General features: G+C 36.4%; 1 protein-coding gene across 1 annotated transcript; it reads right to left on the bottom strand.

Annotated features, from left to right (window-relative positions):
- Positions 1 to 3,222: 3,222 nt before the first annotated feature.
- Positions 3,223 to 11,440, bottom strand: rhcga (Rh family, C glycoprotein a). The gene is made up of 11 exons (XM_067445174.1): positions 11,170 to 11,440; positions 10,851 to 11,043; positions 10,514 to 10,664; positions 9,499 to 9,646; positions 9,226 to 9,392; positions 9,000 to 9,137; positions 8,772 to 8,908; positions 4,878 to 5,002; positions 4,475 to 4,548; positions 4,260 to 4,336; positions 3,223 to 3,831 (listed from the first exon to the last, which is right to left on the bottom strand). The coding sequence occupies exons 1-11, from the start codon at positions 11,393 to 11,395 to the stop codon at positions 3,798 to 3,800; spliced, it is 1,470 nt and encodes a 489-aa protein (XP_067301275.1). The 5' UTR covers positions 11,396 to 11,440; the 3' UTR covers positions 3,223 to 3,797.
- Between the last annotated feature and the right edge of the window lie 3,695 nt (positions 11,441 to 15,135).

Below are 15,135 nucleotides of genomic sequence, written 5' to 3'. Positions count from 1 at the left end.
TTTTACAAAGTGTACAACTAAATAGATTAAAGAAGCTTATAAAGTGTAGTTAGGACATTTGTATGAGTTGGAAGACAAAGCTAATTAAAAACAATGAGTGCATTGGGTTATAATAAAAAAAAATGTGATGATGTGAATTATGTATATTTTCATGTTCTGTTAAACCAGTGGAACCTGAGGATTAAACCAGGCTACATTTTTTGAAAATACCTTTTGCTTGTAATTTTTTATTTTTGATCCAATTTTGTGTAAGTAATGAACAGAGAATTAAATGTTAAAAATTGTGGCTCAATTGTTGTGCTAGAAATGTAAGGTCAAATTGAGCACATTGAATTGTTGGATACAGTGTGCTTTGCATACTCCACATTTTGGCAAATAGTAGGTCTTCTGTGTATTCTGTAAAAACAGCAGATTTACATATTGTGCTCAAAATACATATGTTGTAACATTTCTAGCTGCTATTTTCATTGTTCTAATTTTAAAAGAGAGATAGAATCCACAATCTATGTCAAACTGAATCGAAAAATATTATCAAATAAACAAATACATGCAAGACAAATCAAACAAAGTGGACTACAAAATAAAAAAGATGCAAACGTTTCAGTGTACAAGGAAATTATTGAGCCAAAATTCAGTTGTCACTGGAAATAGAAGGTCAAGTCAAGCCCATTGCATTGTGGGATACAGTGTGCTAAGCAATTTGGGAAATGTTATCGATCTTCTGTGTATTTTATGCTTACAGAAAATGTACATATATTGTACTCAAAAATATACACTGCAGAAATAGTAATCTTTTTTTCCAACTTAGCCTATTTTGAGTCTTTTTGGACACAATATTAAATGAAAATGTGTCAGGTGTCATTATCATTAGTAATAGCACACCTATTAAATTCATGATCATAAAATCATGCATAAACTGAATTCCTTCTTAAAGAAATGAAATCTCTCAGTAGCATCATCGGCGTCTTGCTGTGTTGTTCACAAAAGAGGTGCGTATTAGAAGTTCATTAAATGTCACGGTGATTGATCAGGAAATGACCCAATTGACCCCGTTTGACCCTCTACAAGGAGTCTATTTCCATTAGAATGGAGGCGTCTGGCCTGAGGGTGACCAAAAGCATGCTAACAGATGACCAGCAGCTCAATTAAAGAGCGTTTTGTTTGGGGTTTGGGCTCTCTAACCGTTATCCACTGCATGTCTAGCAGTTACACAATATTCAACTAGGGTAGATTAAAACCAAAAGCAACATTTAAGCATTTTTAATTTAATGAACCCTGAAATCTGAACTGTTTGATCCAGCAGATAGAACACAAATGTATTCATTAACAAGATATGTTATAAGCCTACTATTTTCTAATCAGTTGGCCTAGACTGTTGTGATTGGTTTATGCAAGGCAAGGCGAGTTTATTTATATAGCACATTTCAACTGACTTGATCCTGATCATCTGAGTGATCTCTGAGAAGTCTACTGCTTACAGTGTGTATTGGAAACTAAATGACCATTACCATATCTGAATTTCAGCTCCAGAGGCTTTCTCAGCACTTGCAGATACAAACAGTAACAATGCCGCTGGTGTTACCCTATAAATTCCAGCGCGAGTCCTCATCCTTTTGAAGGGCATGAAAAGTGGATGCACAGCGCTAAAAACACCATCTTTTCGACGAAAACACGAACCTAAGCTGTACACTGCAATGTTTAAAGGAGGTTCAAAAATATGTTGATAGTGGACAGCAATGAAGACAATAGGCTGGCATTAAAGCTGCACTATGCAATTTTTCTGTCCGCTAGAGGTCGCCTATTCAAAACAAAGGCATAGTTTGATGATGCCAAGTTTGAGCTCAGAATCTTGGGACATGTGGTCTTCACCTCACAGCCGGCGGAAAGGAATCGGGCTAGGACTCATGTTCATGGATGCGATTATTAACGATATTAGTATGAAGCAGAGCAGGACCGAGTGTTGTGGAACTGATCACGGCCGCTGGAGCGATTGTTAATAAGACGAACAACACACGCCTCACGAGCAGCAGGACTTTTATTATGACGGGATGGGACACTGTCGCGAGCGCCATTCACGCTTTTTCGGTCATGAGTATGAGGTAACGCTGCTCTGTTTATCATATTAGATACATTTAAGTGTGTTTAAAATTATGTAATGACGTATGTGTTCCCTCTGCAGCGGCTGTGACACTTGTTCACACTGCTAAGAGTAAAGTGCAATTGACAGACGACTTCCTCCCGTCCCGGCTCAGTGGTTAAAATAGCACTTTTCTCACAATTTACAAATAGTTGGAAACATTTGGGATATTGTAAGAACTCAGCTGAACAAAATATGTAACACTGGCCTAGTGGTTTTTGGATATTTTACTGCAAAAATACTACATAGTCCACCTTTAAGCAAATGTATTACATTGTTATATAGGGATGTAACAGGAAGTGAGAGGAATTGCAGGTGACTTATTTCAGCAGTTCAGAATCGATTGTTACTTTTAAAAGACAATAAATGTTTTATCATATTAGATATTTGAATGTGTTAAAAGTTATGTTATAATGCTTCTCTGTGTGTTCACTCTGTAGCTAATGTGAGAAACTTATTGCACACTGCAGTGAGCTAACACTAGATCGGTATTAGGCATGGTCAAACATGGTACTTATGACAAATCAAGAAAACAAGATTTAAACAATAGCTGTGTTGAGCTATGATTCGTTTTCATGATTCGTTTTCATTCTATGAATGTATCCAAACAGTTGCTTACCTATCTGATAAAACGCTTCTTTGTTTTCATGGTTTCCGCAACAAAAAAACCCAGCTGAAATCGAGGGTAACGCGGGTATGGTGTCATTGATAGGTGACGCACGGATACTGTCCGTTTACTGGTTAAAATTGCTTACTTTTCTGGATTTAAACATTCTTGGAAATATTTGGGATAATGCAAGTACACAAGTCAAAAAAATATATAACATTGTTCTTGTGGTTTTTGGATATTTAAGTCTAAAAATCTTACGTATTGTGTCTTTAAAGCAAGGTTAAGTTCAATTATAAAGTAAAATATTGCTGTTTGTGAACTGTTAATTAAACAAACAAACAAACAAACAAACAAACATTTATCAAAGAACACCAATGTAAAGTCATTAAGCAGAAAAACTTTAATATTGACTTTTTATTTTAAACATATTTTAAATAGAAAAGAATATAAAGCTTTATAATAAGAATTAAAAAAAAAAAAAAACTCCAGAGAAATAATATTTCTCTCATTATTCTACATGGTCTGCATATACACTGAGCTCTCAAAGGTTCTCATTTAATCCGTCCTAATCAGAATCATAATAGTCTACTGTCAGAAAAAGAAATATCACATAACTGTACACTTGAAAATACCTAGAGATAAATAACTAACACATTAACACTTTCATCACATGAAAATTGTAATAGTCGATTCCTTAACACAGGAAACATGATAAAGTACAATAATTATTAACTTAATATAATTTAAGTCTAGAACCAGTTGTACAGGTGAATTATGAAATATATATGCATTCATTTCAGAAATTATACCTCTATAAGCTTCGTTATTAAATTACTTTGTGGGCTTTAGCACACAGACTTGAAATTGAACTAAAAGCTGACTCGTGTAGCCTTGCAGGCCAATACCTCCAAAAGGTATTACAGTGAATGTAATATTTTCTTGAGCAAAGACATTCTGACCATTCTTTCTGTCTCTTAGTTTTTTGTCTCAATGTGTGTGATCAGGTTCATCTTTGGTCTTAAAGACATTGTGCATTCCTTAATTCTTGCATTAGCTCTGTTCCACAGAGAAGTTAGTGTCTGACCTAAATGACAAAAAAAAAAATATAATAATAATTAAGACCTTTAAAACATAAAATTGATTAAAAACTGTTTTTGTTCTCAAATAACAAACACATCATCTTTGGTCATTTTGCATAAATATGGAGCTTTCCTGAAATGCTGCTACACAGCAGTCCAATCATTGTTTATTATGCTCTTAAAGCTATAAATCGATTTTGTGGTGTGTACTGCCATCTCATGGTGAACAAGCACTTTTACAATATGTAAAGAGTCCACAGAAAAGCTACAAAAAGCTAAATGTAGGCTACCTTTAATACAGAGAATTTGAACAAAATAAGATAACATAAACATGATATTTTGATCAATCACATATTCTATATGTAAATCTATCGTGTATTATAATAACTGCAGTACAGTCTCTTTTTGTATAACATTAAGAGTTCAAACTTACATCATGTCACGATTTTTGCCGACCATGTGACTGTTGTACTCTAGAATGGGAGGCATGCTCTCCTCATCTTCAGGCACCTGTAAAGGATGACGGTTTTTTTAAACACAGACCTAAAGTATTCACACTGTATAGAAGAAACCAGGCTTCTCGTCACATTCTCTTTGAGTTATAGTGCCACCTAGCTGTGGCACAATTAAATACACATTTAAACTCACCTCCCAGTACACCTCATCATCAAAGCAGTTATCATCGGCTGGGTCTCCCCAGACTGGCAGTCTCAGGATGCAACCTGTATACATGTACCAGGGTTTTTATAGTTAACTAAAATCACACCAAAAAATACATACATACATATATATATATATATATATATATATATATATATATATATACACACACATACATGCACACGCGCACACACACACACACACACACACACACACGATATATATGTAAACTAATTACTTAAACTTTAACTTAAAAAACAAATAAAACCACAAAAAAAATGTAATCCTTTGCTACTAAAATAAAATGTATTTATTTATATTTATATATCTTTGTGCAGCTGCTACATTTTATATTCTTACGTGTGGACAGAATGTATTTTTGGATGCTCACCTACTATAATTCCCCCAACGATTGCAAAAACAAGAGCAACACAAATCCCGGCTGCCTGGAAGCCTCCTTGCACGGCAGGTGTCCTATCAGCATAGTCCCCTTCAAAATCAAAGGTGTTTACCAACCTGAAAAAGAAAAACTTGTATTAGCAACATAGCCTGTATACACTTTTAATATTCAAAGAGATTATTGATATTTAGTAATTTTATTGATTTAAATGCACTGACACTGTTGGATGAGAACAAAGTCAGAACTGAATTAAGCTGGACGATGAACTAAATTGAATCTGAATTGCCGAATAATGACACTCTTGCCTTCTGTAGAGCTGCTAGTGCTTTTCAGCTGAAACCAAGTTAATAATAATTGTTAACAATATTAAAACTTTAATTTATATTCTTGTTTTTTTTTTTCTGTTTAAAATAAACAGAATTTATATAATACATCATCAATCCTTCTTCTAAAATATGATTTTGCCGTACCCTGATTCACTATGGTTAGACTATTATAAGCGTTTAGATTTTAGACCTATCGGGAAATTGGGTACATGAGTCACTCGCCTGTGTGTGTGTCTCATATGTAATTAAAGAAAAGTTGCTCCGACTACTTTGACCAGTGTATGGTGTGGGAGTGGTATAGGTCAGTTGCCACAACGTACGAGAAAGGTTGCAGAGTTGCCACGTCTGTGGACTTTCCGTGGAATTGGGCTACTTTAACACTGTTACCACAGGCTTTTTTTCATGTCGGCGGGTTAAAGCGACCTAAATAATATTTAGCCCCAGGAATGCACATTTTTGCAAGGGTTTAGCAAATCACAGATTTCAACTTTATATTAAAGAGAACATGACAGAGGTTGTAATAAAACAAGAATCAACACTGGCTTTGCTTTGTGGAGATGGCGAGAAACCGAGGGATTTGAAATGTTGTAAAGCAATGCAGTAGGGCTGCACGATAATGATTACACTGATGATCACGTTTTTTTTTGTTGCTCAAAATTATAATCACGGTTATTAAAGGTGCACTATGCAACTTTCCGTCCACTGGAGGGCGCTTATTCAAAACAAATGCGTAGTTTGATGACACAAAGTATGAGCGGAGCATCTTGGGACATGTGGTCTTCACCTCACAGCCGGTGGAAAATATGACAAGGGCAGAAATCACGTTCATGTGTGCGGTTATTAACGTTACTGTAGTGTAAAGCAGAGCAGGACCGAGTGTTGTGGAGCTGAGCATGGCCGCTGGAGCGATTGTTAAACAAATACCTGCCTCGCAAACACCGGGACTTTTATTATGACGGGACGGGACACAGTCGCTGGGCGCCTGCACTGATCCGCTCTTCCGGTTATGATTTTGAGGTAATGCAGCTCTGTTTATCATATTAGATACATTTAAGTGTGTTGAAAATGATTTTATGACGTTACTCCGTGCGTTCACTTGTTCACACTGCTAAGAGTAAAGCGCTCCTGCCAAATAAAACCCAAAACCGAGGGTAGCGCAGATATGACGCAATTGACAGGTGACTTCCTCAGACGCTATGCTGAAACGTCCCGGTCCTTGGTTAAAATAGCAATTTTCTCACAATTTACAAATAGTTGGAAACATTTGGGATATTGTAGGTACTCAAATTAACAAAATATATAACACTGGCCCAGTGGTTTTTGGATATTTTACTGCAAAAATACTACATAGTGCACTTTTAATCACAATTATTCTATAAAAAAGGGTAATGTAGTCAAGGCCATTTTGCGTGTTCTTTACCAACCTACACTTCAGCCAAAAGGCCTGTAGGTAGCACACCGACTTCATTTAACCAACTATGATAACTATGCAGGTGGCAGTGGCTCAGTGGTTCATGTAGGTTGTCTACAAACTGAAAGATTGGTGGTTCAATCTGACTGTTCAATCTGACCACCTGACTAAGTGTTGAGGTGTTCATGAGCAAGACACCTAACCCCAGCTGTTCCCGACGAGCTGGATGGTGCCTTACATGGCTGACATCACCATCGGTGTAAAAATGGGTGAATGCGAGGCAAAATGTAAAGTGCTTTGGATGACCATAGGGTCTGTTAAAAAAGCGCTATATAAATGCAGTCCATTTACCATTTATTTTATAACTTCGTTAGATGGCAAATCAATACAAAACACAGGGTTCTGGTGAACACTTTGTAATCTGTATCCACATTAGATTTTTAAAGCAACATAATTTGTTTGCGAATGAGACAAAGCACAGATTCAAATTGCCCTGCAAATTGGTAAATCAAAGAACGATGCTCTTTAATTTATATATAATATAAATATCTGGCTATGGACATTCTAAACTGCTTAACGTAAAAAACGCTTAATGTGAGTTAATGCACTAAGACAGTGATATTAAAAGACCAAACTCTGTAAACATCACAATAAACCACACTGTATCATTACAGTTTTCCCGATAGATCCGTGTCGCATTTGTTAAAATTCATCGCTGAAGGTTTGATCATGGCAGATTTAGTCATATAAATAGTACAAGTGGCTTGTGAAGAAACAAATACTAAGACTGGCTGTATGACACTTTCATCGCTGTGGAGATCGCTAAACTCCAGCACACGTTTGTTTTCAGATCATCAGCGCTTCTTCCACATTTTGAGGGAGAGCGTGCACAGAGTTGCCAGATTAAGTAAAACACCAGTAAGAAAGTTTATTTGGGGGATTTTAACTCTTCTCATCTGGCAACCACAAGCATGACGGCTAGTGGAGGCTCGTTACCAATACAAGATAACGCAAATCCCAGCGAAAACACATTTTAAGGATAAATATTGAGAGCGCCAATATCGTGACAATTATTTGAAATCAATCGAGGGAAGCAAATATCGTTTTTACAATTAAAATACGATTAATCTTGCAGCCCTAAGAGGTGAGCGAGTAACAAGTGAGTAAGGTATTTTAATGAACAGATAAATTGCCATATAAATCTCTCAATAAGAGTTCATTGTAAAGCATTGTCTGAAGGGTGGTTTCATTGTTATTGTTGAAGTGCTGGAATTTATTTTCAAGGAAGTACCTTGTCTATTAATGGGAATAGCTATAGTAACATATCTAAACTGGTTATATCTAGCCTAGTCGTTGTTTTATAAACAGTAGGATAATCTCTCTTTATCTCTCTTTTAGTTATCGGAAAGAACTACGGTATATTCATCCACACAGTCACAGAGCCGAAGCACAACCAAAACAATATTCTTCCGCAAAATGCATGCACTTTTATTTTTTAAGCACTAAATGGTGCACCTGGAATGAAAAATATAAAGCACTTTATAAATAAATGTGACTTGACTTTTACAACTAATTAACTTTGTATAATTAAAATGTTTTATTTTAATTGTATACTACACAGAAGCTGCAGGCGCAGGATTCCGCAGAAAACTCCACAGATTTCTGCAGATTGTGGTGCCCGTCATCTGAGAAGCGTACACAATCATGTGCGTGATTGTTGAGGGGTCGCGCTTATTGATGTGATATTTTAAAATGTCTAAGATAAAATTGACCACGGAGGAGTTAAGTAAATGTCATTTTGTCTACAGAAATCACTTATTTATAGCTATTATAGTTAGTAAAATTAGTTAATTTATTTACTTCAGTAGGTATTTATTTATTTTGGTCTATTGTTGAATGATATGAAAATGTTTATTTAAGGATTTGTGTACACAATTGAAAAAGCAATATTTTCTCCATCTTTAATTACATCCAAGTTAAGTAGTGAATTTTTATATTTTATTTGTAATGCTTTCAGTTCCAATAATCTTAGATCTTTTAAACCATTCCGCATAATTCCGCAGATTTTTCAAAAAATTCAGCGCAGAAATCACAAAAAAATCCCACAGATTCCATGTGGCCCTGCAACAACTAAACCTTCACACTCACCCTTCACGTCCATAGACACTCTCGCTGGCAGTAGCCGCGGTGATGGCACCAACAACTCCTCCGAGGAGACCTGGCAGGGCGTGCAGGTTGTGGATGCCACAGGTGTCTTGAATCTTCAGGTACTTCTCCATGAAGGGCTGCATTGGAAAAAATGAATATAATAATATATAAATTAATCTGTTCTCACAGTGTAAATGCCTCTCAGATCTGCTCTTCTGTCACACTCACAGTGAGCACCAGGTAACCGAACGTGGACAATATCCCACAGATGAAGCCAATGATGAGAGAACCGTAGGGTGTGATCATGAATTCAGCTGCTGTTCCCATGGCAACGCCCCCTGCCAGAGTTGCGTTCTGGATATGTACCTAAGTTACACAAAACAGGTGCAATGTTACAAAACACAAATAGGCCGCTGCAGATGTAATTGTGATATTATAAAGTGCTGTAACTTACCATGTCCAGTTTTCCCTTCTTGGCAGAAAGGCTTGATATGGCATATGTTGTAAGTACAGAGGAAGCCAGAGCAAGGTAGGTGTTAATGGCCGCACGGTGTTGACCGTCTCCATGATCTGAGATGGCTGAGTTGAAACTGGGCCAGAACATCCAGAGGAAGAGGGTTCCTGTAAGAGGAAACATCGTCAGATAATGGACTGGATTTTTTTTAAACGCAGCTCATGTAAGATCTTATCAAGGACATGTAACATATAAAAAGGACTCATAACATACCAATCATAGCAAAGACATCAGAGTGGTAGGCAGAGCCGGCCAGACGATTGCTTTGGTCTAGCTTCGGTCGATAAAGAATCCATGATATTGTCAGACCAAAGTAGCCTCCGAAAGTGTGGATGACCATGGATCCGCCAGAGTCACGAGCCTATAAGAGATCATTTATTAAAATCTCTTGTCTTTCTCATGATCAGAAACTAAAACTATAGTTCACCCAAAAAATTTAAATTCTGTCATAATTTACTCACCCTTAAACCTGTATACATCTCTAAGAAGATAGTTTGAAGAATGTTGTTAACCAGGCAGTTGATGGAACCCACTGACTTCCATTTTTCCATATATGGAAGTCAATGAGGCCCATCAACTATTTGGCTATCGACATTCTTCAAATGATCTTCTTTTGTTTTTCAGCAAAAGAAAGAAACTCATATAGGTTTGGAACTTGAGAGTGAGTACATTTGGCAGAAGTTTAATTTTTGGGTGAACTATCTCTTTCAGAAATAAAGCTAAAATAAAAGATACATATTAGATTAGAAAGTAATTTTGTTTTGTCAAAGCTAAAATTAATAACTAATTAAACTTTAAACAAAAAAAACAAAAAAAATATTTTTAAAAAGACTACAAGCAAACATAGCAACAAACATTATTTTCAGATAGAGCATACTAGTTTATATTAATAAAGTAATTTTTTATGTTTGCATTTTCATTTCAGTAAAGATTTAGCAATCTTGTTGTTTGTAATTTTGTATATTTTTTATGTCAATATAGTTCTTTTTAGTTTTTATTTCATTTTTAGTTTTAGTTATTTAAACACAAAATCAAACTGAAAAGAAAATTAAAAATGGTGCCATGGCAGCTAGCTGAAATAAAATAAAATGTTTTTATGGCTTCAGTTTTATTTTAAGTTAACAATAATTACCCTGATAACAAAATGAATTAACAATTTAGCAAAAAAGGTATAATAATAATAACTATAATAGTAAATAAATAATATTCAAATAACACATCTACTCACATGAAGAACATAAAGAATGATGTATTCCTCAACCGCAAACAGCGTGACGCCGAAAAGTGTCAAGACCATCAGTTGCACCGGACTGACTTTTCCCAGCAGAGCTCCATATGCAATGAGACATCCCGCCACACAGAAGTCGGCATTGATGATACTGGTGGTGCAAGATGGGAAATGTTTTTATATCAGCTGATGCATTGTTAAAAAAAGTCACATTTGCAATGTGCTGATTTAAACAGCCACCTGATGCCATTATATGGCACATGTGCAAGAGTAACCAAGGGCCTTAAATAAATGAGTTAAAAGAAGTTATACAAAGAATGCAAGGTGCAAAACGTACTTCTCAACTCCAATCTTGATTGTGCCGTCAGTCGGGTCCAGAGCGTGGAACCAGCCCTGCATGAGCAGAGCCCACTGCAGACCAAAGGCGGCGATGAGAAAGTTGAACCCGACCCCGCCAAAGCTGTAGCGCTTCAGGAAGGTCATGAGAAAGCCAAACCCTACAAAGATCATCACATGTACGTCCTGGAAACCTGAGGAAAGTGATGGAGATTGTTAACGGATAAAAAATAGAACCTCCATAACCTAATGGAAGCACAAAAACAGATTATTTTACACTGCCTTATTAGTATCAAACCCTGCAGAACATGAATACTCACTTGGGTATCTGTAGTAGAAGTCGTTCTCGATGTCGCTCGTGATGTTCTTCTTATGTTTGTGCTCAGACCAGTGCGCGTCCGATTCTTCATCGTAACGCACAAACACTCCGAACAGGATGATCATGGCGATCTGCCACACGAAGCAGACTGCAGGCAGGCTGATCCGGACGTCAGGGTTTTTGGTCCGGCACCAGAAGCCTCGGCAGCAGTCAACGAAGTTCCCCATGGTGAAGTTAAGAGATGATCTTCAGGGTAAAGCTCTCTTGTGATTTCTGAGTCGGTGCAGCGGTACTTATAGCTGGTAAGGTGGAGGTGTGTCGCTTCTCACCTGTTTCAGGTCTATCTTCTGGAAAGGAAATCAGGGTGGCTGTGACACTCACCTGACAAGACTGATGAATATCTTGAATGTCTTTGACTTTTCTTTTTTTTTAAGAGGTCATACTAGTATTACCAGACATAATTATAATTACACTTGGACAAGTGCAATTCACCTTCAGGTGAGATTATTTTCTGTGCAATGCTGCTTTTTTACCACCTCTTCCAGTTTTTGACTTTTAGAAGGTTTTTATATAATCTAACTGATTTAGATTGATGTGCAGTCAAACAGTCAAAATCAAGAAAATCAGGGCAAACATGTTAATGAGTAAGAGTAGGAAACTTTAAGTGCAGCATTTTATTCTGCTTTGTCTCTCTTGGTCTACAGGGCAAAAACGGCACTTCTTTTGAGTATCTGAATAAATCAAATCTGCTTCCAGCTCATGCAAAGAATCATCTGTTCGGTTCCTGATTATTTGACTGTAAGTAAAACTATACACGAGTAGTTGACTTGAACTTCCAAGCAGTGTGAGTGTAAGATCTTTGTTCAGTTCTTGTATAATGATTATACATGCAGTAATTATGAGCTTAAATTTTTGCTTTATATGCAATATGCATTTTACCCTAAAATGTTGAATTTATGTTGCATACATTGAGTTGTTATGCAATTGTTGTTATTTTTATCTTAAAGAGATACCGAGGTGAGCCAGTTTAATAGTTATTATCAAGCTTCTTTTGCAGGCATTCAACTCATTAGTTGAATGTTAAGTCATAAGACACATCTAAATAGCCAATATCTCAATGATTGACATTGTTGTCTGTTGGGTACATACCAGATACAATCTTTTTTCTGTAGTAGCTGAACTGCTTTGTTACATAACTGGAGCACATGTATCTGCTCGACTCTAATTTTCAGGTACAGAAATTAAATAATCAAATGTAAAACAGCATAGTAGGCTATTAAATATAGATGAATCCTTATCAAAGTTACAAAAGTTATTCTGTCTTTTGTTGTTATGAACTTGAGGGACAAAGAAGGTAGTATAGGGTTATTAAGCTGCTGTCACTTTAAGAGCTGCACATATCCAACATATTGTTGCACACACGTTTGCTTTTTTTCCATTCTCAACTGTTTCCATTCACTTAAGACATGATCGATTATCGGTTACCCGCATTTAGACATAATTCTGAAAGTGCAAGGAGACATGCAATTACAGTCAATGTTAAATTACATGTTATGACTGTGCCGGTGTGATGAGTAATCGAGTCCCATTGGCTCAAATTACCTTTAATAGGCACTCTCAAGTGCTTGTTTACAATTCCTACAAAACCATGTATTGCTGTTTGAGCTACTTATTAATGTCTGTATTAATAAATTGTGTACTATAGCATACCGATACCCATTAGCCTGATTATTTACAATCATCTTTAATGCTAGCTAAATGTCTAAATATTTCCGTTATATAAAGAAAGTATGATATTAATTTATTCACTTAATAGGCTATTATTATTCATTTATTACTAACAGTTTATCAGGTGAAATAAACTATTTATTATGCACCAGTATACTAAGCTATATTTTAAATTACTAATATTGTTTGTGTATATAATCATTAACTAATAGTTGATGGAGACCTGATATCGAGGGAGGACCCGATTTGTCATGACACTAATGTATAGGGAACTATTTGTGATACATAAAGGGCTTAACACTTTACATTTAAATCTAAATGATGCATGTGTGCAGAGTGAGCAATTAGCAATCAAAAACATGCAATAAAAGTTTGTTCTTTAGTGCGCTCTTGCTCTCTTTTTTCTCTCTCTCTACGACATTAATGTTTCTGTTCTTAGTTTTACTTTGCTATCGATATCTGCTTAACTTTTACGATGCCTGAAAAAATGTTTTCGCTCGAAAAACTTGTGCATAGCCTACCTACGTTGTGTTCTCCGTTGTCAGTGTTTCTTTGTTCAAAAACACCGTTCACACGCTATGTGGTATCGGAGCATATATGGGTCATTCCTGTTTTAAATTGACTTTTTTTGTCTCTATAATTTACTTATATTTTCTATAAAATGAGTCACAGAAATGGCTTAAATTATAATTTGGGTCTTAACCTTCACTTACAAACCCGATTTAAAAAAATTTGGGACACTACAAATTGTGAATAAAAAGTTTCAAATTTCAATATTTTATTCAGAATATAACATAGACGACATATCAAATGTTTAAACTGAGAAAATGTAAAAATTTTAAGGGGGAAATACGTTGATTTTAAATGATTTCAAGGCATCAACACATGTCAAAAAGTTGGGACACAACCATGTTTACCACTGTACGGCATCCCCTCTTCTACAGTCTGCAAACGTCTGGGGACTGAGGAGACAAGTTGCTCAAGTTTAGGAATAGGAATGTTCTCCCATTCTTAATACAGGCTTCTAGTTTCTCAACTGTCTTAGGTCTTCTTTGTCGCATCGTCCTCTTTATGATGCGCCAAATGTTTTCTATGGGTGAAAGATCTGGACTGCAGTCTGGCCATTTCAGTACCCGGATCCTCCTCCTATGCAGCCATGATGTTGTAATGATGCAGTATGTGGTCTGGCATTGTCATGTTGGAAAATGCAAGGTCTTCCCTGAAAGAGACGACGTCTGGATGAGAGCATATGTTGTTCTAGAACTTGGATATACCTTTCAGCATGGATTCTGCCTTTCCAGATATGTAAGCTGCCCATGCCACACAAACTCATGCAACCCCATACCTTCAGAGATGTAGGCTTCTGAACTGAGCGCTGATAACAACTTGGGTTGTCCTCTTTAGTCTGGATGAGATGTCATCCCAGTTTTCCAAAGAATTTCAAATTTCGATTCGTATGCCCACAGAACAGTTTTCCACTTTTCCATAGTCAATTTAAATAAGCCTTGGCCCAGAGAAAATGCCTGCGCTATAAAGCCTATAGCGTTTTAGCCGGCAACGGCGAATGGCACGGTGGATTGTGTTCAACGACAATGTTTTCTGGATCTATTCCTGAGCCTATGTTGTGATTTCAATTACAGTAGCATTCCTGTATGTGATGCAGTGCCGTCTAAGGGCCAGAAGATCACAGGCATCCAGTATAGTTTTCCGGCCTTGACCCTTACGCGCACAGATTGTTCCAGATTCTCTGAATCTTTGGATGATATTATGTACTGTAGATGATGATCACTTCAAACTCTTTGCAATTATTCTTTGAATTGCGGAATTATTTTTCGCCGCAGCATTGGGGGAATTAGTGATCCTGGCCATCTTGACTTCTGAGAGACACTGCCACTCTGAGAGGCTCTTTTTATACCCAATCATGTTGCCAATTGACCTAATAAGTTGCAAATTGGTCCTCAAGCTGTTCCTTATATGTACATTCAACTTGTCCGGCCTCTTATTGCTGCCTGTCCCGTTTTTTTGGGAAGATATAGCTCCAAAATGAGCCATTTTGTCATGCCAAATATGACACTTTCAACATCTGATATGTTATCTTCTATTGTGAATAAAAAATAAATTTATGAGATTTGTAAATTATTGCATTCTTTTTTTATTCACAATTTGTACAATGTCCCAACTTTTTTGGAATTGGGTTTGTAATAAAATAATACTATTTTGTATTTTACACACCTTTTTA

This window comes from Pseudorasbora parva, chromosome 1, assembly GCF_024679245.1.
Source record: "Pseudorasbora parva isolate DD20220531a chromosome 1, ASM2467924v1, whole genome shotgun sequence".
Lineage (NCBI taxonomy): Eukaryota > Metazoa > Chordata > Actinopteri > Cypriniformes > Gobionidae > Pseudorasbora > Pseudorasbora parva.
Note: the sequence above shows the minus strand (reverse complement) of the source record. Positions and strands in the feature narration are given on the sequence as shown.